Consider the following 26942-nt stretch of genomic DNA (forward strand, 5'->3'; position numbering starts at 1 on the left):
AGTGAGTGAATAATGCTTATTGCTGAAGTCAGCACTATTTCAACTTTTACATCAACTTGTATATGATCGAGTCTGGATGAGGGAAACCAGTGGCTAAAACCATGAGCAACGATCCACACAAAAGGCAATACCTACGAACCTAGCCACAACCACAAGAATAAGACAGAAAACATCCTTAAATGAATGAGTGAGTGAGATTGCGTATTGGCGCATCAGCAATATTCTAACTTTCACATCAGCCTGTGCATGATCGAATCTGGACCATTCAATCCAGTGACAGAAAGCTTGAATGATGTTCAACTTAAAGGGCAAAAAGACACAGTCACTGAACCTGACCACATCGTCTTCCTCTGTCAACCCTTTCTATCAACAAGCATACTGGGGATCTGTTCATATCTGGAATCCCTCAGGGCTGTGAAATGACATCAAATCAAACTATGTACATGAGTTGGGGTTCATGTGTACAGAAGGGGGCACGGGTGGCCCAGTCGTCTAAGGCGCTGCAATTAGCTGTGCAGAGTTGTGTCCCTTTGACATGCCTGGAACCTATGAATGTGGGTTCAAGTTCCGGTTCGCCCCGATTATGTTTCTAGGTTTTCAGCACCATACTCATGCACGTGGGTTTCACCGAAGTGGTAACCATCTGAGACTTGCATCACTTTGGGCTTTCCTCCCACATTTAACAGACACGCCGTGATATAACTGTAATACTGTCAAAAGCGGCGTTAAAGCCAACTCACTCACTCACTCACTCATGTGTCAGGGGATTGGACGTTTCATCCAGGAAATAGAAAACCTGTCACAGATTAGAGACCTGCTCAACAGTCCTATATATTTGTAATAATACAATTTTACATTACTCAGTATTATTAAACGTTAGATATATACATTTTCACTTTATATTTCATATTAATATTTATTATTTTAGTTCAAAAGTATTTTATTCTCATTGTATTGAAGTCATTCTGCTCAATTACATCTTCTAAGCACATTTAGATAGCTTTGATAATATTGTTAAACATTCTCAACACAGATGATATACTTATATCATTGAAGATGAAGATATATATATGTATGTTATACCCTAGGTATATCATATTGAAGTATTATCGGTATCCGACAAAGATACTCTTTTTTGCTCAGTTTAGTTCTGTTGAAAGTTGTACGTCTCCCCTGTACATAGATGGTTATAAATATCAATACCTATGTGATATAACTTATATCCCATACTGTGCTGATGTCTCTCTGTGATATATATGAAAGTATTGAATGTCAGTTTTATACCAGTGATATATTTGATATTGTTTGTTTATATAATAATTCGTTTCCATACATGTGTTCAGAAACTTATCATTGTCTCATATGTAAATATATTCATATTTTCACAGGTAAAATCAACTCATCTTAAACAACTATGTGACAGTTTGTATAATTTGTTAATCCAGACATTTTATTTGTGATAACCGGTAAACATGATAGGTACATATTTGTTGATCAAATGCTGCTAAACAATGTTGAGGACCACCCACTTCTTTCATGTTACTTTAGTTCATCTGCCATTAACGACAGTAATATAACAGAATTGGTTGGTCCTTCCCGTTTTTAAGTAGTATATAAAAGAGGGAAAATTAGAACTGAATGTCTTTTGTGAAATACTGACATTTGTAAATTTTCAGTTTATTAAAGTTTTTTTTATGATAACTTTGACTATATATTTTATACTGCTTGACTAGTGAATAAAATAGTCATAAAAAATATTATGTTCAGTAAATCAAATAGAAATATTTCTTATCTCTTTATGTTTGACTATAAAGTCTCAATTTTACATAAATCATCTAGTGTTCATGTTTCAGTGTGACTATGAACTATAAAAGGAATGGAATAAATTTTTCATAATTATTGAACTTTCATTTCCTGTTTGTTTATTTGACAGCACTGTCACTCATCCACCATGAAAAGTCAGTGAGACTTGAGAATGTGGTGGAATCACATTGGCTGATTTCATGACAACAAAAAAGAATCTTCCTAACTGTCAAGGGGGACAAGTCGTCTAGGGCACCTCAATTTGCTGTGCAGAGTTGTATACCCATGCTCGTGGGTTTCATTAAGTGGTACACCTTCCACATTAATGATATAACTGAAATACTGTGTTAGCGGTGTTAAAACCAACTCGCTCAATCACTCCTAACTGTCCTTGTTTCAGTTATATTGGTCCTTGGAGATCTGGGATAGAATAGGTCTTCAGCAACCCATACTTGCCGCAAAAGGCGACCATGCTTGTCATAAGAGGCGACTAACGGGATCTGGTGGTCAGGCTCGCTGACCTGGTTGATTCATGTCATCGTATCCCAATTGCGTGGATCGATGCTCATGATGTCAATCTCTGGATTGTCTGGACCACACATCTATTATTTACAGACTGCCGCCATATACATGTAGCTGGAATATTGCTGAGTGAGGCGTTAAACAAGAAAGAAACAAACATCACTGTCATACCTAAAATCAAAGCAGGTTGTGCTAAGTTCTGGCATAACAACACAAGCTGACTACAATGTTCAAAATGAAATACTTTATTGTTGGTGAAACTGTACATGAAGGTTACATATTTACAATCCGACTATGTCGCAGCGTAGATAAAGAGAAGGGTGCTGGCGGCGCCGGTGCCACCGACGAGGTTGTTGGCTGATTTATCCCGGAGGTAGTTGGCGGCAGCGGTCTGGTGTGCGGCGTCCATGGGAGATAGACCTGCATGACAGAATGCCTTCCAACCCTGCCCAACAGAGGAGAAATGTCACTTTTGAGTTTATTGATGAATCAGTGATAGAGTAGTTATGTGGAGAAGGCAATACCTCGGCAAGCTGAATACCTGGCTTTGACTCTGACGTGGTACCATTACTGGTGTCCCCAGCTGTGATATATTGGTAAAATCAATTTTGTTTGCTGAATGAACTAACCACTGACTGTCATTTTTCATCTAGGTCTAGATGTCTGTTTGTTGTTTAACGCAGCACTCAGCAATATTCCAGCTATCTCACTGCGGTCTGTATGTAATCGAGTGTGGACCAGACAATCCAGTGATTGACAACATGAGCATCGATCCACGCCATTGGGATCGATGACATGCATCAACCAAGTCAGCGGGCCTGACCACCCGATCCTGTAATCGCCTCTTACGACAAGCAAAATCGCCTTTTATGAAAGCATGGGTTGCTGAAGACCTATTCTACCCCGCACGGGTCGAGTTTAGATGTTGTATTTCATGTTTGAAATGGAGACATTTTCTCTGCGTACTTTGGGTAATTAACCATTATTTGGGTATTCATCATAAATTCTGAGTTGACAGAAGATAACGCAAAGCTTTTACAGACTTGAATCCAGCTTGTTAGGCCTGGTCCCTCTTTTAGCACCAGTATTTGCCAGTGGGTAGCGATTATCAAAACTATACACAACAAAATATATTCATTTTCCAAGATCCAGCAGAGTGAAAAAAACTTTGTGAAACATCAGTGAAAGTAACAAAATTTTGATAAAAGTTATTTGGCAATTAATATATGTCTGCTGTTTATTTTGAGAAAATAATTTGTAATATCCAAACAAAAATGTGGACTGTCATACTTTTCAGTCTAAGAAGAAGCTCATACAAATTACCTACACGTTGGCCTAGAAGTTAAGGGGTGCTTATTGGAGGAGAATGCTTATTACGGTGAATAAGGTAACTCCACATTTACAAAATAGGTATCTCAGGGTGAACTCCTCTAATCCAACCCAAGCCACGCCCACCCTATTATCAGCCAATCAGGAAACAGTAGACCGCCAGTCGACTGGGCGTAGCCTATTTTTCTTTCAGTTAATGGGAACATAAACGCATAAGAAATTGCTTGGTTAGCCAATCAAACGCCATGGAATCACTTGCAATTTATTTATTCTTACTTGAGTTATACAGAATGAACAGGATTATTTTCGTTCATTAGCATTATGATGACAGTCTGACAAGGTGTTTTCTTAGTTAGAGCAGCATATTCCCTACTTTTTTGGTCATAATTGAGGTCAAATATACGCACCACCAAAAGAAACATGAACCATAGAAACATATAGAGAAGTATGTACATTAAGAAGAGATGTTTCCAATGTGTACTGCTTAATGACAAATCTTACAATCAGTCAAGTGTTACCACAGAGTGTCTTTATTCTTATCACGATATGCTGCATGTGATTTCCAAACTTAACACGCTAATTCTGCAGGAGACAAATGGTGCATCTCGAGTCATGAATCTATGACGTCACATGTGATGTGTTCATGAGCGTCAGTTCACACAACATAATAGTATGTTCGTTTGTGCATCGAACCAATCTGATATCTCTTGAATATGAGTAATTCTTCATATATTCATCAACACGTATGGTATTAAGTATGAGTATATTTGGTGTATCCCAGATCTAGAGTGATACTGTGAGCTACTGACCACGCCCAGCTGCCTCATGTCGGTGGGGTCGGTGTACTTGTAGTCCGGGGCGGACTGGGGGTCGATCGCCCACTCACACGTCTGCTGGATGCTATGGGCCCACTCCTGTAAAGGGGAGACAACTTAGTTGGTACACAACTGTTAACAAGTGTATTGTCTCATAGTCTTAATTATGCCTCCGTGGTCTAGTGGTAGAGTGTCTGCCTGAAGAGTGGAAGGTCTGGGTTTCGATCCCCGTGTCATGTCAAAAGATTGTACTTGTTGTTACCCTGCATGGCTATCGGCATTAAGGGGCTAAAACAAGGACTGGTCAACTCGGAGTCAGTATACTGTGTCTGACAGTTCATAAGTCGAATAAAAACACTCCTCTTCGGTTTTGACGAAGTCATGTTTTATTCCTGGCATAAATAAGGTGAGGTCAAATGGGGTTTGATGTTGCGTTCACGGTTGTTGCACTTATAATATGTGTGTGTGTGTGTGTGTGTGTGTGTGTGTGTGTGTGTGTTTTCTTTTTGTGTCTGTCTGTGTCTGTCTGTGTCTGCCTGTCTGCTTGTACTAGTCCGGACTAATGCCAATTTTATAATACATGGATGCAACTCCCAAGAGAGAGGGTCCCTGCACCCCTCATGGTTTATTCTCCATGCAGTGTTTTAGTGTACGATAAACTACTCCCTCTCGTCGTCTATTTCTTAAATAGAACGTACACACACTATACAGGAAGACTCCCCACCTTGTCCACCCAGAACTTAGATACAGCCGTGAGGGGGATGATCTGTATCCCAACAAGGCAGCCATGCCTCATGGGAAACTTGTTTGGGTCACATGCCCAATCCAAGGTGTAGACGTAGAAGGCGTTTTCAGCAATCTGACCAACGACGCCAGTCTTCTGGAAGGCCTGTGGGAAGTGGGCGCGGTTGTGCTGTCGAACTTGCCAGTACTCGCGCACCGAGAGAAGCTCCATAGCTAACAGGACCTGACCGGAGTGTTTCAAGTTGGCGTCGTTGAACGCGTCGCCCAGTGCTGACAGACCATGGTAACAGTTGATACCCTGGGAAGATCGTACAAAGAATTATCACGAGTCAAGAACTGGTTTTTATTCACTTGTTAAAGACTTTAAATTTAAAAACTTATCTCTAATACAGGCTCTACTTGTCTACCAATTAAACTGCCTACAGCCTAAGAAACCAGTGAATCACACCAAGCTTAACACTTATCTCCAATACAGTCACTTATCATTTGATTGGCACAGTGTCTGTCGCCCAGGAGAAACCCGTGTTTCCCAACCAGTGCATCCCACTCAGTCACACTTACCTCAGAGGCAGATTCCTCCTGTCTCTCACCAGGCACAACACCTGTCGCCCAGGAGAAACCAGTGTTTCCCAACCAGTGCATCCCACTCAGTTTAAAACTTACCTCAGAGGCAGATTCCTCCTGTCTCTCACCGGGCACAACGCCTGTCGCCCAGGAGAAACCCGTGTTTCCCAACCAGTGCATCCCACTCAGTTTAACAATTACCTCGGAAGCAGATTCCTCCTGTCTCTCACCAGGCACAACGCCTGTCGCCCAGGAGAAACCCGTGTTTCCCAACCAGTGCATCCCACTCAGTCACACTTACCTCAGAGGCAGATTCCTCCTGTCTCTCACCGGGCACAACGCCTGTCGCCCAGGAGAAACCCGTGTTTCCCAACCAGTGCATCCCACTCAGTCACACTTACCTCAGAGGCAGATTCCTCCTGTCTCTCACCAGGCACAACGCCTGTCGCCCAGGAGAAACCCGTGTTTCCCAACCAGTGCATCCCACTCAGTCACACTTACCTCAGAGGCAGATTCCTCCTGTCTCTCACCAGGCACAACGCCTGTCGCCCAGGAGAAACCCGTGTTTCCCAACCAGTGCATCCCACTCAGTCACACCTACCTCAGAGGCAGATTCCTCCTGTCTCTCACCAGGCACAACGCCTGTCGCCCAGGAGAAACCCGTGTTTCCCAACCAGTGCATCCCACTCAGTCACACTTACCTCAGAGGCAGATTCCTCCTGTCTCTCACCAGGCACAACGCCTGTCGCCCAGGAGAAACCCGTGTTTCCCAACCAGTGCATCCCACTCAGTTTAACACTTACCTCAGAGGCAGATTCCTCCTGTCTCTCACCGGGCACAACACCTGTCGCCCAGGAGAAACCCGTGTTTCCCAACCAGTGCATCCCACTCAGTTTAACACTTACCTCAGAGGCAGATTCCTCCTGTCTCTCACCGGGCACAACGCCTGTCGCCCAGGAGAAACCCGTGTAGATGTCCTTGTGACGGGCGATGGGAAACCGAGTGTCCTTTGGGCTAAGATTACCAACATCACGTGCAATGGCATACAGGCGGTCCTTGTGGGCTAAAGGTAAAGAAACATCCCACATTTGCCGTGAAAAGAAGAGTACCTTATCTCAGTTTTCTTAACTGACCGGACCAGACAATCCAGTGATTGATGTCATGAAATTTCTGTAAGTTAACACGCTTACCTATAATTTCCGTAAGTTAACATGCTAACTTCACAATACAGCAATATCATATATGGTTGGGCTTGTTCACAATGGCATGTACATTTGACAATAATGTAAATATTGTTGTTATATGCAGTAACCAACTGGTGGACAAATAACCAGATTTTATACCTCCTTAACCATTTAAGCTATCATTACTGATAGGAAATGGAAATAAACATTTTGACCATTACACCTCGTATGTCTTCTTAAAGAAAGGAGAAAAACACAACTCAAATGCCATATATTTAAATACAAACTGGCCGTTCCCTTAAAACATGTCAGCCGCTCTGTTGATAATTAAATCCTGTGACAGCATAACAGTGATATGCTGTATTTATGTTTCGCTTACCCTGCCCCCAGCTGCGATTGTGCTTCACATAGTAGGCCGCGGCGTACAGGAAGTAGCCAAGGTGGAAGTGGTGGTCGTTGTAGTAGGGGAAGCCGTAGTCAGTGCCGAACCCAAGGTCGCCGTCAGTACCTCGGAGGAACATCCCTCCCCACACATTATCATAGTGGAACTTCCACTTGGTCTCCAGGGAGTCTGGTTGTCAGGGAAATGAGTGTTGTTGTTGTTGTTGTTGTTGTTGTTTGTTTGTTTGTTGTTTAACGCCGCACTCAGCAATCTTCCAGCTATATGACGGCGGTCTATAAATAATCAAGTCTGGACCAGACAATCCACTGATTGACATCATGAGCATGGATCCATGCAATTGGGATACGATGACATGCCTCAAGCAATTCAGTGATTCTGACCAACAGATCCCGTTAGTCACCTCTTACGACAAGCATAATCGCATTTTACGGCAAGCATGGGTTGCTGAAGACATATTCTACCCCGGATCTTCACGGTTAGGGCAATGAGTGTTTCTAATGGTTTACTGATTTGTATGAGTGAGAATGGTTTTACGCCGCTTTTAGTAATATTCCAGCAATATTACGACAGGGGACACCAGGAATGGGCTTCACTCACAAATCGACCCAGGTCTTCGACGTGATGAGTAAATGCTTTAACCACTAGGCTACCCGACCGCCCCGATTTGTATGAACAAAACAGGTGAAGGTGGATCTGAATATTGTGTGTGCTGGCAAGGGTGACACTAGAGAAAATTAAAATGTAAACGAACATGTTCAGTATATAAAGCTCGGAGGAACATCCCGCCCCACATGCCCATAAAGCTTCTCAAAAACAGCACAAGCCGCCACTTCATTATATAGGGAAAAAAAGGATATCACAAAGATCCCTACATGCCCTGCCCATTCTAGTATAAGCCAATCAGAAAGCAGTAGACCGCTAGTGGGCGTGGCCTATTTTTGGGTTTGTTTATGGAGACATCAATACAAAAAAAATTGTTGGTTAACCAATCAAATGCCAGGGAATCACAAGCAATTTATATTTTGTGGTGAATCTGGGATTTGAACCAATCAACTAGATCCTGGGACGCAACTCTGAATGGGATGAGATGTCAATGACGTTATAACAGAACTCCAGGTCAAATCACACAGCAAGTGGCCACCTACCATCAACACGCAGCCATTTCTCCAGGCAGGACTTGATAGAGGTGTCTAGGCTTGTGTAATGGTGGGTGCCGAATGCTCGGGAGATACTGGCAAGCCGCGCCACCATGCCTATGGCCTTGCCAACATTGTAGCTGTCGGAGTGGGCACACACAGCATTCAAGTTCACATCCTTTGCATCGCGCCCAATGGCATCTACAACGTCCTGAAACAAACACAATTCATTATGTTGTCCTTCATTCCTGTGCTACTAACAGTCATTCCAATAACTCTTGTTTTTGTTGTTTGTTGTTTAACGCCGCACTGACCAATATTCCAGCATTATGACAGTGGTCTGTAAATAATCGAGTCTGGACCAGACAATCCAGTGATTGACATCATGAGCATTGATTCACGCAATTGGAATACGATGACATGCATCAACCAAGTCAGCAAGTCTGACCACCCGACAAGCATAGTCGCTTTTTTCGGCAAGCATGGGTTACTGAAGACCTATTCTACCCTGGAACTTCACGGGTCTTCATTAACTCTATTTGTACGAATCTTGTAGCCCAAGCAATAGGGCTGGGACGAGTCCAAATATACTACCCGGGAACACTAACCCCTAAAACCCAACCCAATTTTGTTTGTTTCTTTGTTTGTTGTTTAACGCCGCATTAAACAATATTCCAGCTATATGATGGCGGTCTGTAAATAATCGAGTCTGAACCAAACAATCTAGTGATTGATGTGATGAGCATTGATCCACGCATTTGGGATACGATGACATGCATCAAGCAAGTCAGGGAGCCTGACCACTCGATCCCGTTAGTCGCCTCTTACAACAAACATAGTCACCTTTTACCAGACTACACGACCCCTATTACCCGACTCTACCCAGGTACCCACAGTAGGTCGCACGAGTTGAGTAGAAAATGTCCGATTGGGAATTGTTTTACTGGAGCTCTGGTCCAAACTAGTTAGCAACATGTATAAAGTGATCTTATCATGCATAAACTGAAGTTCAATGAAGGTTTATTTTTAATTAAACATATTAAAGTCAGAGAAAAATGCGAACATTATGAATTGTAGTGTAACCATGGAGTTTTGTTGTTTTTGCCTGAACTGAAGTTTTAAAGAGGGACAAGTAAAGGCAAATTTGATTCAAGTTGTTAAAAAAGTTTGACTTATTTTATTCTATTTATTCTATTTATTTATTTATTTATTTATTTATTTATTTATTTATTTATTTATTTATTTATTTTTTTTATTTTTTATTTTTATTTTTTTTTTTGGTGGGGGGATGTAATTTAACAGTTAGATATGTTAACAGGCTAATGAGTGATTGTGTGATTGAGAAAGTCAAGGGTAGCATAGTAAAAGTAATATATCACGTGACTAACCACGAGCCCCGGGAGTATTGTGGGTGCCCCAGTCCTCCATCAGAACCCACCCGACCCGAGTACCAGAGTTAACCATCCCAGCCCTAAAAGTATAAAACTGCTTGGCAAGTCTCGGAGTTTCAAACTTAAATTGACTTGTTAAACTGTTAAATTAATTTGTGTTATTTGATATCAAAAGACACAAAGGCAATATTCTCCATTACCACAATTGAGGTGGACAATGCACCTCCAAATCCTGTGGATGTGAAGTCCCACCTTTTTCTGATGTGAGTTACTCTTGACTCGATTTACTCCTGAAGGATCCGGCTCCATGCTGGCTCTTGGAGCATCCATTTCTAGGAGCCAGTCTGCCCCCTTGTAGCCCTTGAATCCGTACGGAGTGCTGTGCAGATGATTGCTGAAATGCTTCTGTAGGATGAAGGACTGAAAGACAGATATCTGTAATCTGAATCTGAACGCTGGGACAAGATCTTTGCTCCTCTCTGTATCCTGAGCTACCCTCAGCCTCTTGAATTGTAAGACTATTGGTAGATTTTATATTTCTTTTTTTTTACTGTATGAACCAAAAGCCATTACCATAAAATATATTTCTTATTTTTACTGTGTGAACCAAAAGCCATTACCATAAAACAGATTATAACTAGTTTTATTTTATCTTATTTGTCATACCGCTTTATGTTTGATGGATTAGAAAAATAAATATTGAATGTCCAATTACATATCATAATATAATTCCATTTTTAAAAGCATGATGGGTGTGTTTTTTTAAAAAGGTGCTGTTCAAAAACAGTTGTTCATCTCCTTCAGAGACAACAGATTGTGTGAAAAAAAATAACTCAAACAAAAAATCGAGGCCTTCTTCAGAATTTGAAATGGTCAATCCCTGAACTGTCAATTTGTTGTTTTAAAGACAATGTATTGTTTTCTCACGTGATGAGGCATGGCGACCATGAGAAGGTCTCCATTTGATGGGTGACCGTCTGCTCCATGAGGGTTCCAATCAAAACTGGCAAATACCTTTTGCTGTGCGTCATTCACACAGTAAGAGGTTGATGGTTTGTAGGAGTAACGCCCTGTATACGAATCAAGATAATTTGATTGAGAGTTGTCTCCCCTTGGACCCGCCCCAAGATATCCCAGCTGCACAAGTCCGCTGTACTTTCCACCATGCACAGGCTCGAATGTGATAGAACTTGTGCCCGAGTTGACGTTTGCCTTCACTGGAGATGAGAAAAACACGACAAACTTTCGCGTCTGCTTGGGCACGCTGTCACCGGGTTCGTCGAGTTCCATCAAGAACTTGGTGTTCTGGGCCAGTGTTACAGTTTGGTGGTTGTTGTTGGTGTGGTGAGATGGAGCTGGTGAAGCCGGTGCTGGCGTGTTCTGATGTCCCGGGTTTGTGGAAGTCTTCCCACTGGAGACCTGGGTCCCGGGGCAGTGTACGACATAGGGGCTGGCAATCCATTGCTGGTGGGGCAGGGTGGTATAGCCAATGATGTTCAGGGCAAGGCTGTGAAAATATGATATTGATTACTTAACCACTGTACAATGAGTGAGTGAGTCAGTTTGGCTTAACGCTGCCTCGAGCAGTGTTTCAGTTATATCACGGAATGACATCTAAATGTGAGAGGAACGCCCGAAGTGATGCAGGTTTCAGAAGTTAACCACTTTGGTAAAACCCACAAGCACGGGTTTGGTGCTGACAAACCTACAAACATATTTGGGGTGAATCAGGGTTAAAATGTAAAATCATAGGTTTCTGGTGTGCCAAAGGGATGCAACTCTGCACAGTGAATTGCATGCCTTGGACGACTGGGACATTGAAATGAGGGTGACAGTTGTTCAGATGATGATTTTCAGAATAACCAGATCTGTAGGGAGTTTTTGAACAAAAATAATGAAATGATCTGAATTTAATGTTTGATTTTCCATGTACCATATTCGACATAATAGGCGCCCCGGTCTAATACGTCGATATTTGCTAATATATTGGCTCGTGAACAATCCAAATTAGCACCCCTTCGGATTGATCAATGTACACAAGACTTATTTATTCGTGTATAATACGCACTCGTGTGTTATATGCACCCTTAATTATTGGCAATTGAATTCTGGAAAATATATCTGTCATGTATGATACGCACATACTTTTCTTTTGTATCATTTCAGGCTGTCAGCATAAACTACAAAATTTACAATCCTTCTTTTTTTTTTCACACCAAAATTATATTCTTATTAGAATATAATTTTGGTGTGAAAAAAAAAAGAAGGATTGTAAATTTCATATCTCCTATCTCTAATTTTGAGAGCTCCAAGGGCACTTATTATGTGGAATATGTTATTGCATACTATCTGCAATATAGTACTGTCTGTATATATATATAAAAAAACACTGTTGGTTCATCTGTCTGAATATTGAGAAGAACTTTGGTTCATCTGGCTATACTGAGATCTCTGCTGTGGTTCATCTGGCTATACTGAGATCTCTGCTGTGGTTCATCTGGCTATACTGAGATCTCTGCCATAGTTCATCTGGCTATACAGAGATCTCTGCTGTAGTTCATCTGGCTATACTGAGATCTCTGCTGTGGTTCATCTGGCTATACGGAGATCTCTGCTGTGGTTCATCTGGCTATACTGAGATCTCTGCTGTGGTTCATCTGGCCATACAGAGATCTCTGCTGTGGTTCATCTGGCTATACAGAGATCTCTGCTGTGGTTCATCTGGCCATACGGAGATCTCTGCTGTGGTTCATCTGGCTATACGGAGATCTCTGCTGTGGTTCATCTGGCTATACTGAGATCTCTGCTGTGGTTCATCTGGCAATACAGAGATCTCTGCTGTGGTTCATCTGGCTATACAGAGATCTCTGCTGTGGTTCATCTGGCCATACGGAGATCTCTGCTGTGGTTCATCTGGCTATACGGAGATCTCTGCTGTGGTTCATCTGGCCATACGGAGATCTCTGCTGTGGTTCATCTGGCTATACAGAGATCTCTGCTGTGGTTCATCTGGCTATACGGAGATCTCTGCTGTGGTTCATCTGGCTATACTGAGATCTCTGCTGTGGTTCATCTGGCTATACTGAGATCTCTGCTGTGGTTCATCTGGCCATACGGAGATCTCTGCTGTGGTTCATCTGGCTATACAGAGATCTCTGCTGTGGTTCATCTGGCCATACAGAGATCTCTGCTGTGGTTCATCTGGCCATACAGAGATCTCTGCTGTAGTTCATCTGGCCATACAGTGATCTCTGCTGTGGTTCATCTGGCTATACAGAGATCTCTGCTGTGGTTCATCTGGCCATACAGAGATCTTTGCTGTGGTTCATCTGGCCATACAGAGATCTTTGCTGTGGTTCATCTGGCCATACAAAGATCTCTGCTGTAGTTCATCTGGCCATACAGTGATCTCTGCCGTGGTTCATCTGGCCATACAGAGATCTCTGCTGTAGTTCATCTGGCTATACAGAGATCTCTGCTGTGGTTCATCTGGCCATACAGAGATCTCTGCTGTGGTTCATCTGGCTATACAGAGATCTCTGCTGTGGTTCATCTGACCACACAGGGATCTCTGCTGTGGTTCATCTGGCCATACAGAGATCTCTGCTGTGGTTCATCTGGCCATACAGAGATCTCTGCTGTGGTTCCTCTGGCCATAAAAAGATCTCTGCTGTGGTTCATCTGGCTATACAGAGATTTTTGCTGTGGTTCATCGGGCCATACAGAGATCTCTGCTGTGGTTCATCTGGCCATACAGAGATCTCTGCTGTTGTTCATCTGGCCATACAGAGATCTCTGCTGTGGTTCATCTGGCAATACAGAGATCTCTGCTGTGGTTCATCTGGCCACACAGGGATCTCTGCTGTGGTTCATCTGGCCATACAGAGATCTCTGCTGTGGTTCATCTGGCCATACAGAGATCTCTGCTGTGGTTCATCTGTCCATACAGAGATCTCTGATGTGGTTCATCTGGCCATACAGAGATCTCTGCTGTGGTTCATCTGACCATACAGAGATCTCTGCTGTGGTTCATCTGGCTATACAGAGATCTCTGCTGTGCCATATTACTGCTGATAGATATAGCAGACCTACTGGCCCATCAGCCTTGTTCTAGGTACAGGATTACTCCACACAAGACCCACATACTTGACAACACTGGCGGAGACTTTGGTCCTGATGGTGATGACTGACCCAGACCTGGTGCAGGTGCTTGTCTGACAAGTGTGCATCGGTGGGGCAGGCTTCCAGTGGGCCTCGTCTTCAGCAGCGTACTGCAGCTGAATTGTGGAACAAAATAAAGTGGTGAAACCAAGAGATCAAGTTATTTATCTATTTTGGAGGAAATTTAGTCTGTCATACAGTACCTGAAACAATTATATGCAATACAGCCAATGCAAGTCTATAATATTTTGCAAGTCTAGATTATGGTAGTACCATCTGTAAATATCTGGGCTGCTTTTTATTATATTTTATAACTAAACTTTAACTTTTCTTTCTGTAAAATGGTCCATTTCAGAGACCAGATGTTCATCTTGAGGAAATAGTATGATTGGAGAACAGATATATAGATGCAAAAGCATTTGAACTATTCAGTTGAAATAAGAATTGGATAATATAAGAGTCTGATACGTATATAAAGGAGGCAGATTTAAATATTCATCAAGTTTTTGTTGTAGAGCTGATTTTTTATTTTGTTGGCCATGTTTTATACCTGGTGTGTAGGATACTTCCACGTACCTCCAAAGAGAACATATAACATTTACCTTAAAACTACCTTTTGAAATTATAGAGTTTTTATCAGTCATTTTTATGTACAAAATATTTAAATAATTCATCAAGGTTCTTGTAGAGTTGATTTAAATGTTAAATGATTATTATTTTTCATTTCCGAGTCTCTGTTACTATGGTTACAGAAATGATCAACCCAGCATCCTGGGTAAGGCCTGTGAGAGTATGACAAAGAAAGAGATACAAATAAACTATTACAGAGGCATTATCATCAAATAATTTTAAAAAAAATCAAAGTTATGATAGCAAGATATTTTTTAAAGAACCATGTTAATTAGGACTCAGAGAGTTATAATCTAGTAATTAATCATTAATCCAATCAACTGATTGGTGCAATATGCGGTATTTCTTTTCATTTGTGAGCTTTTGAGCTGAGATACATTTTTAATCCATGTAGTAGATACTGAGATCAAACACACCTTGTTGATGCCAGGAATATTATTACCAGCAACATCGACATGAATGACAAGATTCCTGTGCGCATCACATTGTGCTGTCATGGAGATGTCCTCCGGACCCCTCCGCTGGCGGTCATCTCGCTTCCCCGCCCCCGAGCAGGTGGCCTCCATGGGGTGGTCCCCCCAAGCCCAGGGCAGCACGTAGTGGCCAATGTAATTCACCGCAAAACTCATTGCGCCTGTGTGAAAGAAAATAGAAACATAATGTTCTGTAGCTCACTGGAATTTTCTGGAATTTTCAACTTTTGATCAGAGTGAGTGAGTGAGTTTGGTTTTACGCCGCTTTTAGCAATATTCCAGCAATATCACGGCGGGGGACACCAGAAATAGGCTTCACACATTGTACCCATGTCGGGATTCGAACCCGGGTCTTCGGCGTGACGAGCGGACGCTTTAACCACTAGGCTACCCGACCGCCCCACTTTTGATCAGAATGGACTTTCAAGAGGAAGCAGGAATATGCAGAAAGGACATTTACACATTTATTTGAATAATTAGATGAATAGAAGGTAAAGGAGATATGTTCTACAAAATTGCCATGACATCTGCAGTGTTACTTGAAGATCAAAGGTTAGTGTTTTGCCATATATCTAAGTACAAAAACAAAATGACATTTGCTTTTGTGCATATACATTATGCATTTCATAAACTGAGTGAGTGAGTTTGGTTTTACGTCACTTTTAGCAATATTCCAGCGGGGGACACCACAAAGGGGCTTCACACAAGGTACCCATGTAGGGATTCGAACCTGGGCCCCTGGCATGACAAGTGAATGCTTTAACCACTATGCTACCCCCTAATAAGACACCAAAATGAATGGACCTGTGAAGATTCGTGGTAGAATAGGTCTTCAGCAACCCACGCTTGCCGTAACTGGTTACTATGCTTGTCGAAAGAGGCGACTGGCATGATCGGGTGGTCAGACTGACTTGGTTCATGCATTACATAGTATTCCAATGGCGTGGATCGATGCTCATGATGTCAATCACTGGATAGTCTGGTCTGGACTCGATTATTTACAGACCGCCGTCATATAGCTGGAATATTGCTGAGTGCGGCGTAAAACAACAAACTAACAAGCAAACAAATATGACTGAAAAACTGGGCAAAAGTTACATATTCAATATGGCTACCATCTTCAAATTCCATTGTTCATCCAAAATGACATCATTTACCCACAGGAAGACTAAAAGCATTTTGCATGGTGTTTGTATTACAATGTTACACATTATGGGTTTTCATATTTGATGGTGTTATTTAGTGTTTGGTGGCAGTAAAATGTTTCTTTTGAACCCTCTTGCTTTCACAAATTACCAAACACATATTACTGCCAACACTTCTAGAAACGCATGTTTATGGTGCAGTGTTCCCACCTGATGCACCGGAGATGGTGATCTGGACGGTCTTCCCTCCATCGAGACTCTGGCAGTGGGTGTGGTCACATGTATGCATGCCATGCTGCCCACTGGACCAGGTGGACTTCCTCTCGGCTGCCCACTGCAACTTGCTGATGTCCAGGATGGGCTTGGTGCTGTGCACCTTGATGGTCAGCGTGCTGCCGTGGCAGGACCCCTCCAAGTAGCCGCTGCCGCCGTCCCTAGCTGGACAGTGAGAGAGGGAGCTTTACGCTGACTTTAGCAATATTCAAGCAATATTCGAGCAATGTTCAAGCAATGTTCAAGCAATATTCAAGCAATATACAAGCAATATCACAGCAGGGGAATTGACTTCACATGACACTTTGTTTTTGTTTGGTTGTTGAAACTAGATAGGCGGATCCAGAGGTGGGGGTTGGGGTGTCCAGGGGGTCTATCTGCCCCTCCCCACTGCTCTCTTGAAAACCAAATGTGCTATGTTGTAGGCAGTAACATTGACAGAGAGGATTTCTATATTTTGGAACCCTCCCTTTAAAAAATGCTGAATCTGCCCTTCAACAACACCAGAAATGGGCTTCACACATTGTACCCACGTGGGTGTACATTGTACCCGCCAGAGAGGAGATGAAATGGGGTTCCATACTATAAACTGACATGAATGTGAATGCACATGTGGGTATGTGTGTGGCTGCTTGTACTAGTCTGCACTAATGCTGCTTTTGTAGTGCTAGCCCACTGGGGTACCATGCTGCAGTTTAACATGAATACCCAACTCAAACACTGCACTCAACAATATTCAAGGATTCAGGATGTAAATACACGAGGCTGGGTCAGACAATTGCAAACACTTTGACAAATTAGCTAGCCCACTGAGCTACACCACGCAACACCAGAAACTGTGCAACACTGACACCTATACGTGCATGCAAAGGAGGTTTATGGATAGCAGTATCTTTCTTTAATTTTACCAACAAATAAGACGACTAGAACTGTTATATTCTGACCTGAACCCAAAGTAACCAAAAGTATTTTCTCTCAGAGATAAAACCAGATAAAACCCTGCCCCCAAGCTAAAGGAATCAAGGACGGTTTTGAAAACCAGCCATATTCAGAATATTTCAGGAAAAAGAATAATCGCAGCTATATTGTGTACATTTTAATTCTACAACTCCAAGCTCTTTCTTAACCAAACAAGACTGCTTTCTAAAGATTGTCTTAAAATTTACCTGAGTTTTCCATTGGGCAGTGGAACTTGTTGACCGACTTCCCATTGACTGAACTGAGGCAGTAGGGTGTGATGACGGGGTTAGCTGTGTGCATGATGTGTGTCAGCAGGGTGGCACCACGGACGAGGGGCACCTGTTGTAAGTGTAACAGTGTTAAACATGGAGGTTTGTTTGTTTGCTGTTTAACGTCCTACTCACCAATTTTCCAGCTATATGACGGCGGTCTGTAAATTATTGAGTCTGGACCAGACAATCAAGTGATTGATATCATGAACATCAATCTACACAATTGGTGAGGTGAGGTGAAATTGGGTTTAACGTCGCGTCCAAGATTATTGCACTTATATAGCGACGTGCATGCACGTGTGTGTGTGTGTGGCTGCTTGTACTAGTCCGGACTGATGCCGATTTATAGTGCTAGCTCACTAAGATACCATGCCGCAGTTAACATGAATACCCCACTCAGACACAGTATACTGACTCCGAGCCGACCAGTCCTTGTTTTAGCCCCTTAATGTCCAGCGCCAGACAGGGTAACAACATACACAATTGGGATACAATGACAAGCATCAACCAATTGCAAGTCGGCGAGCCTGAACACCCAATCCTGTTAGTCGCCTCCTATGACAAGCATGGGTTTCTGAAGACCAATTCTAAGACCAATATTCAAAGGGCCTCCAGAATGACCATCTTTGCAGGCAGCCAGGACACAAAGGTCACATATCCATTCACAGAACCATCATGGACACCCAATACCCATTTCTGTCAACATTGCCTCTGTAACCCCATAAGTCACTAACACTACGGGGCAAGGACAAACACGAGTGTCAATAACAGCCATCCTAAGGGTTCATCACAATAATTCAGATCTGAATATGAACAAATTACATTTAGATCACAGCTGACTTACCTCCATGCTGCCTCCCCCGCCTCCGTACCGGAAGTTAGCGTACAAGTCCCCGAAGTCCGTCATCACCGGTTCCCCCATGTTGCTGTAGCCGACCTTCACCCCTGAGTTGCCTGCAGGCAGCAACATGAGATAAGATGAGCGAGCTTGAGTTAGTGAGTATGGTTTTACGCCGCTTTTAGCAATATTCCAGCAATATCACGGCGGGAGACACCAGAAATGGGCTTAACACATTGTACCCATGTGGGGAATCAAACCTGGGTCTTTGGTGTGACGAGCCAACGCTTTAACCACAAGGCTACCCCAATGCTCCGGAGATGAGATGAAATGGAGTTTCACGTCGTGTTCAAGATTATTGCGTTTATTAGCGACGTGAATTTATGTGTGTGGCTGCTTGTACTAGAAAGGACTAATGCTGGTTTTATGGTGCTAGCCCACTGAGATACCATGCTGCAGTTTAACATGGATACCTCACTCAGACATAGTGTACTCCGAGCCGACCAGTCCATGTTTTAGCCCCTTAATGCCTAGCTCCAGACAGGGTAACAACAAGTACCATCATTTATCGTCTATTGGTATGACGTAGCCAGGGATCGAACCACCAAACATTTTGCTCTCTGGGCAAACACTAGACCACCGAGACTGTTTTCTTCAGTGGCAGAGTGTGTGTCAAGTATGTAATACTAGTACAAGCTTTTCTGTTTGAAAAACCAAATGATTTATGATTTTAATTACTTGTGTAAGAGACTTAGGATAAATCATTTATCCTAAGTCTCTGACACAAGTTATTAAAATGAATTGTCATATCAAGCAGTAGTATCTAGTTTTTATAAATCTGGGTGACTGTTGCACGAAACCATCATGGCTTCCTCACAGAGGCTCATCACATCATAGTACTGCACAAACTTTATAAAAAACAGACCCAGCAAAGCTATGTTCATGGGTTAGAATCCCAGATTTGTTTGTATTATGATCGTTCGTCTGATCATTGGCCTCTTATTCATGTTACCCACCATCAAACACGCCCATTTACATTGTTGATGCTACCCACCATCAAACACGCCCATTTACATTGCTGATATTACCACCATCAAACATGCCCATTTACATTGTTGATGCTACCCACCATCAAACACGCCCAGCTACATTCTTGATGTTACCACCATCAAACATGCCCATTCACATTGTTGATGTTACCCACCATCAAACACACCTTGCTGATGTTACCACCATCAAACACGTCCATTCACATTGTTCATGTTTCCACCATCAAACACGTCCATTCACATTGTTCATGTTACCACCATCAAACACGCCCATTCCCCTTGCTGATGTTACTCACCATCAAACATGCCCATTCCCCTTGCTGATGTTACCACCATCAAACACGCCCATTCCCCTTGCTGATGTTACCACCATCAAACATGCCCATTCCCCTTGCTGATGTTACCACCATCAAACACGCCCATTCCCCTTGCTTATGTTACCACCATCAAACACGCCCATTCCCCTTGCTGATGTTACCACCATCAAACATGCCCATTCCCCTTTCTGATGTTACCACCATCAAACACGCCCATTCCCCTTGCTGATGTTACTCACCATCAAACATGCCTATTCCCCTTGCTGATGTGACCTACCATCGAACACGCCCATTCACGTTGTTCATGTTACCACCATCAAACATGCCCATTCCCCTTGCTGATGTTACCACCATCAAACATGCCCATTCCCCTTGTTCATGTTACCACCATCAAACACGCCCAATCCCCTTGTTCATGTTACCACCATCAAACACGCCCAATCCCCTTGTTCATGTTACCACCATCAAACATGCCCATTCCCCTTGTTCATGTTACCACCATCAAACATGCCCATTCGCCTTGTTCATGTTACCACCATCAAACACGCCCATTCCCCTTGTTCATGTTACCACCATCAAACACGCCCAATCCCCTTGTTCATGTTACCACCATCAAACATGCCCATTCCCCTTGTTCATGTTACCACCATCAAACATGCCCATTCACCTTGTTCATGTTACCACCATCAAACATGCCCATTCCCCTTGCTGATGTTACCACCATCAAACACGCCCATTCCCCTTGTTCATGTTACCACCATCAAACACGCCTAATCCCCTTGTTCATGTTACCACCATCAAACATGCCCATTCCCCTTGTTCATGTTACCACCATCAAACACGCCCAATCCCCTTGTTCATGTTACCACCATCAAACACGCCCAATCCCCTTGTTCATGTTACCACCATCAAACATGCCCATTCCCCTTGTTCATGTTACCACCATCAAACATGCCCATTCCCCTTGTTCATGTTACCACCATCAAACAAGCCCATTCCCCTTGTTCATGTTACCACCATCAAACACGCCCAATCCCCTTGTTCATGTTACCACCATCAAACATGCCCATTCCCCTTGCTGATGTGACCTACCATCGAACACGCCCAATTCACATTGTTCATGTTACCACCATCAAACATGCCCATTCCCCTTGCTGATGTTACCCACCATCAAACATGCCCATTCCCCTTGTTCATGTTACCACCATCAAACACGCCCATTCCCCTTGCTCATGTGACCTACCATCGAACACGCCCATGGGGTTTCCGTCCGGCCCTGCCACCATCTGTTTCATGTTGGAGCCAAGGTCAAGGAGCCGAGACCACGGCTCGCCCTTCTTCCATGCAGACTGTTGGTCCATGAAGTCCGTCCTTTTGGTGTCTGTCCATCTGTCCATCGTGTACGCGTCATAGGTGACGCCGTTGTTCTCCAGCGTACCTTAACACACACTCGACATACAGGAGTCGGCCATTATACAATAGTGAATGAGTTGTATTTTACGCCGCTTTTAGCAATATCTCGGCGGGGACACCAGAAATCGGCTTCACCCATTGTACCCATGTGGGGAATTGAACCGGCGTGACGAGCAAAAGCTGCTACCCCACCGTCCCATTATACAATAGGGCTGGGTCTAGTGCTGTGGGCACCTGTTTTTTGGTGCGATCAGAATGTTATTTCTTCTCATGTTGTGAAAAAAAAAGATGACACAACTATTTAATTTAGAGAAATAAATTCTAATAATAAACTAATGTTTATTTAGCTGAGAATTTACAGTCAAAACAAATCAAGCAATGGAATGATTACGATCAATAAAGTATTACCCCTTAGACTAATTACGCCCATTAATCTATTGATCTCATGGAATGATTACCCTCATTAACATATTACCCGCTGGAGTAATAACCCCCATGAATGGACCTGTACCCTCCATGGACCTTTTACCCACATAGACCAGTTACCCACATGGACCTGTTACCCAAATGGACCTGTTACCTCCATTGACCCGTTACCCTCAAGCACCCTTTACCTACAACGACCAGTTACCCCAATTGACCTCTAACCTCCATGGACCTGTTACCCACAAGGACCTGTTACCCACATGGACCTGATCAACATGTTACCCTCATGGACCTGTTACCCTCGTGGACCTGTTACCCTCATGGGCCTGTCACCATCATGGACCTGTTAGCCACATGGACCTGGTCGACCTGTCACCCTCATGGACCTGTTACCCTCATGGACCTGTTACCCACGTGGACCGGTTACCCAAGTGGACCTAATACCTACGGTGACCTGTTACCCTCATGAACCTGTTACCCATGTGGACCTGTTACCCACATGGACCTGGTCGAACTGTTACCTACATGGACCTGTTACCCACGTGGACATATTATCCCCATGGACCTTTTACCTTCATGGACCTGTTACCCTCATGGACCTTTTACCCACATGGACCTGTTACCTCAATGTACCTGGTCGACCTGTTACCCTCATGGACCTGTTACCCATGTGGACCTAATACCTACGTGGACCTGTTACCCTCATAAACCTGTTACCCATGTGGACCTGTTACCCTCATGGACCTGTTACCTCCATGGACATATTACATTCATAGACCTGTTACCCATGTGGACCTGTTACCCACATGGACCTTATAGCTTCATGGACCTGTTACCCACATGGACCTGTTGGACCTGTTACCCACACGGACCTGTTACCCTCATTGACCTGTTACCCACATGGACATGTTACCTCCATGGACCTGTTACACTCATGGACCTGGTACCCTCATGGACCTGTTACCAACATGAGTGTATTCCCCTGATTGTCCTGATGGGACAGTGACATTCACCTTCATAGGGAAACAGTCTGACAGGCACCGTGTGTTGTTTTATCTGATTGGTTGCGAAATGGTGTGTCGGAATGGCGGCCTTGGAGCGCAGGTTCCCAACTCGGGTGGGTTTGGATTTTGCAGTGAGCTCGTTGTTGGAACCAAAGATGGACGCCGGATTGGCAGAGTCCAGCGGATGGTCTTCAAGATGGACACAGCCCGGAGGTAGAGCTCCATACACTGATGTGGTGGCAACACTGCCTGGAGTTTATGAAAGAAACCTTGGGTATTATTGAGCAGGGTTAATTCTCTTGACAGTACAAAGCAGAATACATTCTACAAGTAGCACTCTCCTTGAGTTTAAGTATTGATGAGGTGAGGTGAGGTGAAATGGGGTTGAACGTCGCTTTTAAGATTGCACTTATATAGCGACGTGCATGCAGGTGTCTGTGTGTGGCTGCTTGTACTAGTCCGGAATAATGCCGATTTATAATGCTAGCCCACTGAGATACCATGCCGCAGTTTAACATGAATACCCCACTCAGACACTGAATACAGACTCCGAGCCGACCAGATCCTTGTTTTAGCTCCTTAATGCCGAGCACCAGGCAGGGCAACAACAAGTTCAATCTTTTAACGTCTTTTGGTTTGACGCAGCCGGGGATCGAATCACGGACCTTCCGCTCTACGGGTGGACTCTCTACCACCAGACCACGGAGGCGGTCCGAGAAGGGGCATGTGAGTAAGCATCAGTTATAGTGATACGGTGGCGGGGAAACCTTGTGGTTACATCATTAGCTTATCCCACCACGTGAGTAGTTTTCGAACATGTACAATGTGGGAAGCTCTTTCATGGTGTCCATTCCATGACATTGCTAGAAGTGGTGTAAAATCATACTCACTCACTCAGGTAGTGCAGATAAAGGAATATAGTCTTGGTGTCATCTGCCAAAGAGGAGTGAGTGAATATGGTTTTACGCCTCTTTTAGCAATATTCCAACAATATCACAGAAGCGGACACCAGAAATGGGCTCCACACATTGCACCCATGTGGGGAATCGAACCCGGGCCTTCGCATCTGCTAAAGAGCATCCAGGAACATCGGTCAAGCAATGCCTGCAACATCGGTCAACATCTGGAACATCGGTCAAGCAATGCCTGCACAATAGGCGGACACCCTGTGATTCCAAGATGGCGGACTCTGTATGTGTACTGAAGATTGGTTTGGTTTGGTATGTTTGTTGTTCAACGCCACACAGCAATATTCCAGCTAAATCTAGTATGGACCAGACATCATGAGCATCGATCCATGCAATTGGGATACGAATTACTGAAGAAACTTCTGAGTACAAGTATTGTCAGATGCCGTCATCCACTTTGAAGAATCTTACAATGAATACAGTTATAACAGTTATGATCCATATTTTGTACACGAATGATGTCATTGAATAATACTGATACATTGTGTATATATACACAAATTTTCAAATTTTCAGATTTTCAAATGGTACGCTGTGTGTTGACACATCACCTGCCTGTAGAATGGTAGCCACATTAACTGCCCAACCTAGCGGGTGAGATCATGCGAGCCGTTTGCTCACCTAAGGGGTCCCTAAAGACAAATTCATGCTTGATTACAATAAGTTCATGCGTCTTTACTCCTATTACTCTTATATGAAAGTTTTACCAATTTGAAAGTCTGTCTTTGGAACGACATGCCTAAGCGTAATATCTCAGAAAATCAAATATGGCAAATCATTGGCATGCACCAAACTGACATGTCACGTCAGGCTATTGCTACCGTGTTGAACATTAATCATACTTTATTACTTGCCCGTGAAAAGATCACCCGTTTAATAAACATACAGCTGTATTACACATTGTGTAATACCAAAACGCGTGCTTAATTACTCTCGGAACACGTTTCACGAACAAATATTGAAAGCTCTCAACATCCCTTGGCTTATTCAACGACATTGCGTGTGGAGTTTATAGATCACTGAGAGGAGCTTATGCACACTCGATGACCCCAGCAACCTTGTTGCTAGGCTGACGTCACATGGCATTGTTTCGCTGATGGATCTTGCAATTCCACAAATTACGTCATCGGATATTGTGACGTTATTGTAAACTTTGAGGTGCAAGGCCTGTTCCACAAGGCGATCGTATTGTAGCGCAACGACAGTCGTTAGTCTAGGTTAAAGTATGTGAGTTGCGATAGTCTTAGCCATACGATAATTTTGTGAGTTCTAAAGGTGGACCGTTGTATGGTATTAAATTCATGCGTTTCAACTTTTGACGTGTTTGAAGTATTATCTGTTAAACTCAAATGGACTATGCCGTGGATCGTGTAGGTGTCAGCCTATTCATACTCAACAGTATAATTCTAAAAACGTTATAAATGGCAAGTAATAAATAAAATACTAAACTCGCTCCCGTGTAAAACCAATTTTATGAAACTCGTGAATTGTTGTGGTATCTGACTTGCTTTCGCTCGTCAGATACCACAGCTATTCACTCGTTTCATAAAATTGGTATTACACGGAAGCTCGTTTAGTATTCTATATTTATTACTTGCCCGTGAAAAGAGAGCACCCGTTTAATAAACATACAGCTGTATTACACATTGTGTTATTACACATTGTGTAATACCAAAACGCGTGCTTATGTACTCTCCGAACACGTTTCTAGAACAAATATTGAAAGCTCTTAACATCCCTTGGCTTATTCAACGACATTGCGTGTGGAGATGATAGATCACTGAGTGGAGCTTATGCACACCCGATGACCCCAGCAACCGTGTTGCTAGGCTGACGTCATATGGCATTGTTTCGTCGAATAATCTTGCAACAAAATTCCACAAATTACGTCATCGGGTATTGTGACGTCATTGTAAACTTTGAGCTGTAAGGCCCCGTTCCACAAGTCGATCGTACTGTAGCACTCAACACTCACACTCAACAGTATAATTCTAAAAACGTTATAAATGGCGAGTAATAAATACACTCTTCGGACGGTTCATAACTGTGGCCATGAAATGGGACTCAAAACCATTTGTTAAATCAATGACCTGATGGAGTGAGTGTGTTTTACTTCACATATCCAGAATCAACATGTTTTATTTGGTATATTTGTTGTTGAATGCCACACTCAGTCCAGCTATATCATGGCAGTGTGTAAATACTAGATTCTGGACCAGACAAACGGATTTATATCATGAGCAGCCTCCCATGCTGTCAGGGTACGTTGACACACAATCAATCCCCCAAGAGAACAGAATGGGGTACCGGGGACCTGCCCTCATTTGGAAATTCCCCAAGGGATATTTGCGTCAGTGGTCATCATTAAAACAAATGTGAATATAAAACCAAGATCTTCATTCTGACAAAGTAGATGTCCCACACAAAACCTTCATCTTACACACTATAGGAAGAACCAGAGGGGGATCCACACACACACAAACCAACACACCTTTTGAAAGTGTTGTATAGGGTAGGCAGTAAAATTATCCGAGAGAGGATTTTGATATTTTGGGCCCCTCCTTTCTAAACATGCTTGATCCGCCTCCGCACACAAACCCCGAGTAATATCGAACGTACCTAAGACTAGCAGTGCTCTCCACATGGTGAACATGTTGGTAATTCTGGCCTTATCACAGACAATCACGGCTCCGTGTATGTGGGACACCCCAGCCCCTGCTTTTCGCACACGGATCCACCATTCTTATCAAACAATCGCTGTCACGATCAGCAGATTACATACACATGTAAATACCGACCAGTCTTTAGTTCTCGTGAGCAGCTGCCACATTGTTGCAGATGTTTCAACATTTCACTTATATTTCCGTGACGTTACTGCTGTTTCCATCACGATTTCTGTGCACTGTCATGGATGTTATACTACTCAAAATAAGACAAGGACCACCCGATTCTTTTATATTACTATAGATAAGCCATAGTAATATTAAATAATAGGGTCAAACCATGAGTGAGTGAGTGAGTTGGGTTTAACGCTTTTAACATTATTCCAGTTATATCTGTGTCAGATTAATGTGGGAGGAAAGCCGAAGTGATGCAGGTCTCAGACGTTTACCACTTCGGTG

At 43.2% G+C, this 26942-nt stretch overlaps 1 protein-coding gene across 1 annotated transcript; it reads right to left on the reverse strand.

The window, feature by feature from the left end:
• Positions 1 to 2554: 2554 nt before the first annotated feature.
• LOC124110988 lies at positions 2555 to 26569 on the reverse strand. Its single transcript, XM_048382422.1, has 16 exons — positions 26440 to 26569; positions 22862 to 23101; positions 21253 to 21447; positions 18650 to 18759; positions 17740 to 17872; positions 16511 to 16738; positions 15099 to 15316; positions 14038 to 14168; positions 10819 to 11398; positions 10144 to 10311; positions 8510 to 8711; positions 7341 to 7532; positions 6683 to 6840; positions 5194 to 5511; positions 4464 to 4568; positions 2555 to 2770 (listed from the first exon to the last, which is right to left on the reverse strand). Exons 1-16 carry the CDS (start codon positions 26471 to 26473, stop codon positions 2618 to 2620), a joined length of 3165 nt encoding a protein of 1054 aa, XP_048238379.1. The 5' UTR covers positions 26474 to 26569; the 3' UTR covers positions 2555 to 2617.
• Positions 26570 to 26942: the final 373 nt, after the last annotated feature.

Source organism: Haliotis rufescens, unplaced genomic scaffold (genome assembly GCF_023055435.1).
Source record: "Haliotis rufescens isolate VD_foot unplaced genomic scaffold, xgHalRufe1.0.p SCAF_4, whole genome shotgun sequence".
Lineage (NCBI taxonomy): Eukaryota > Metazoa > Mollusca > Gastropoda > Lepetellida > Haliotidae > Haliotis > Haliotis rufescens.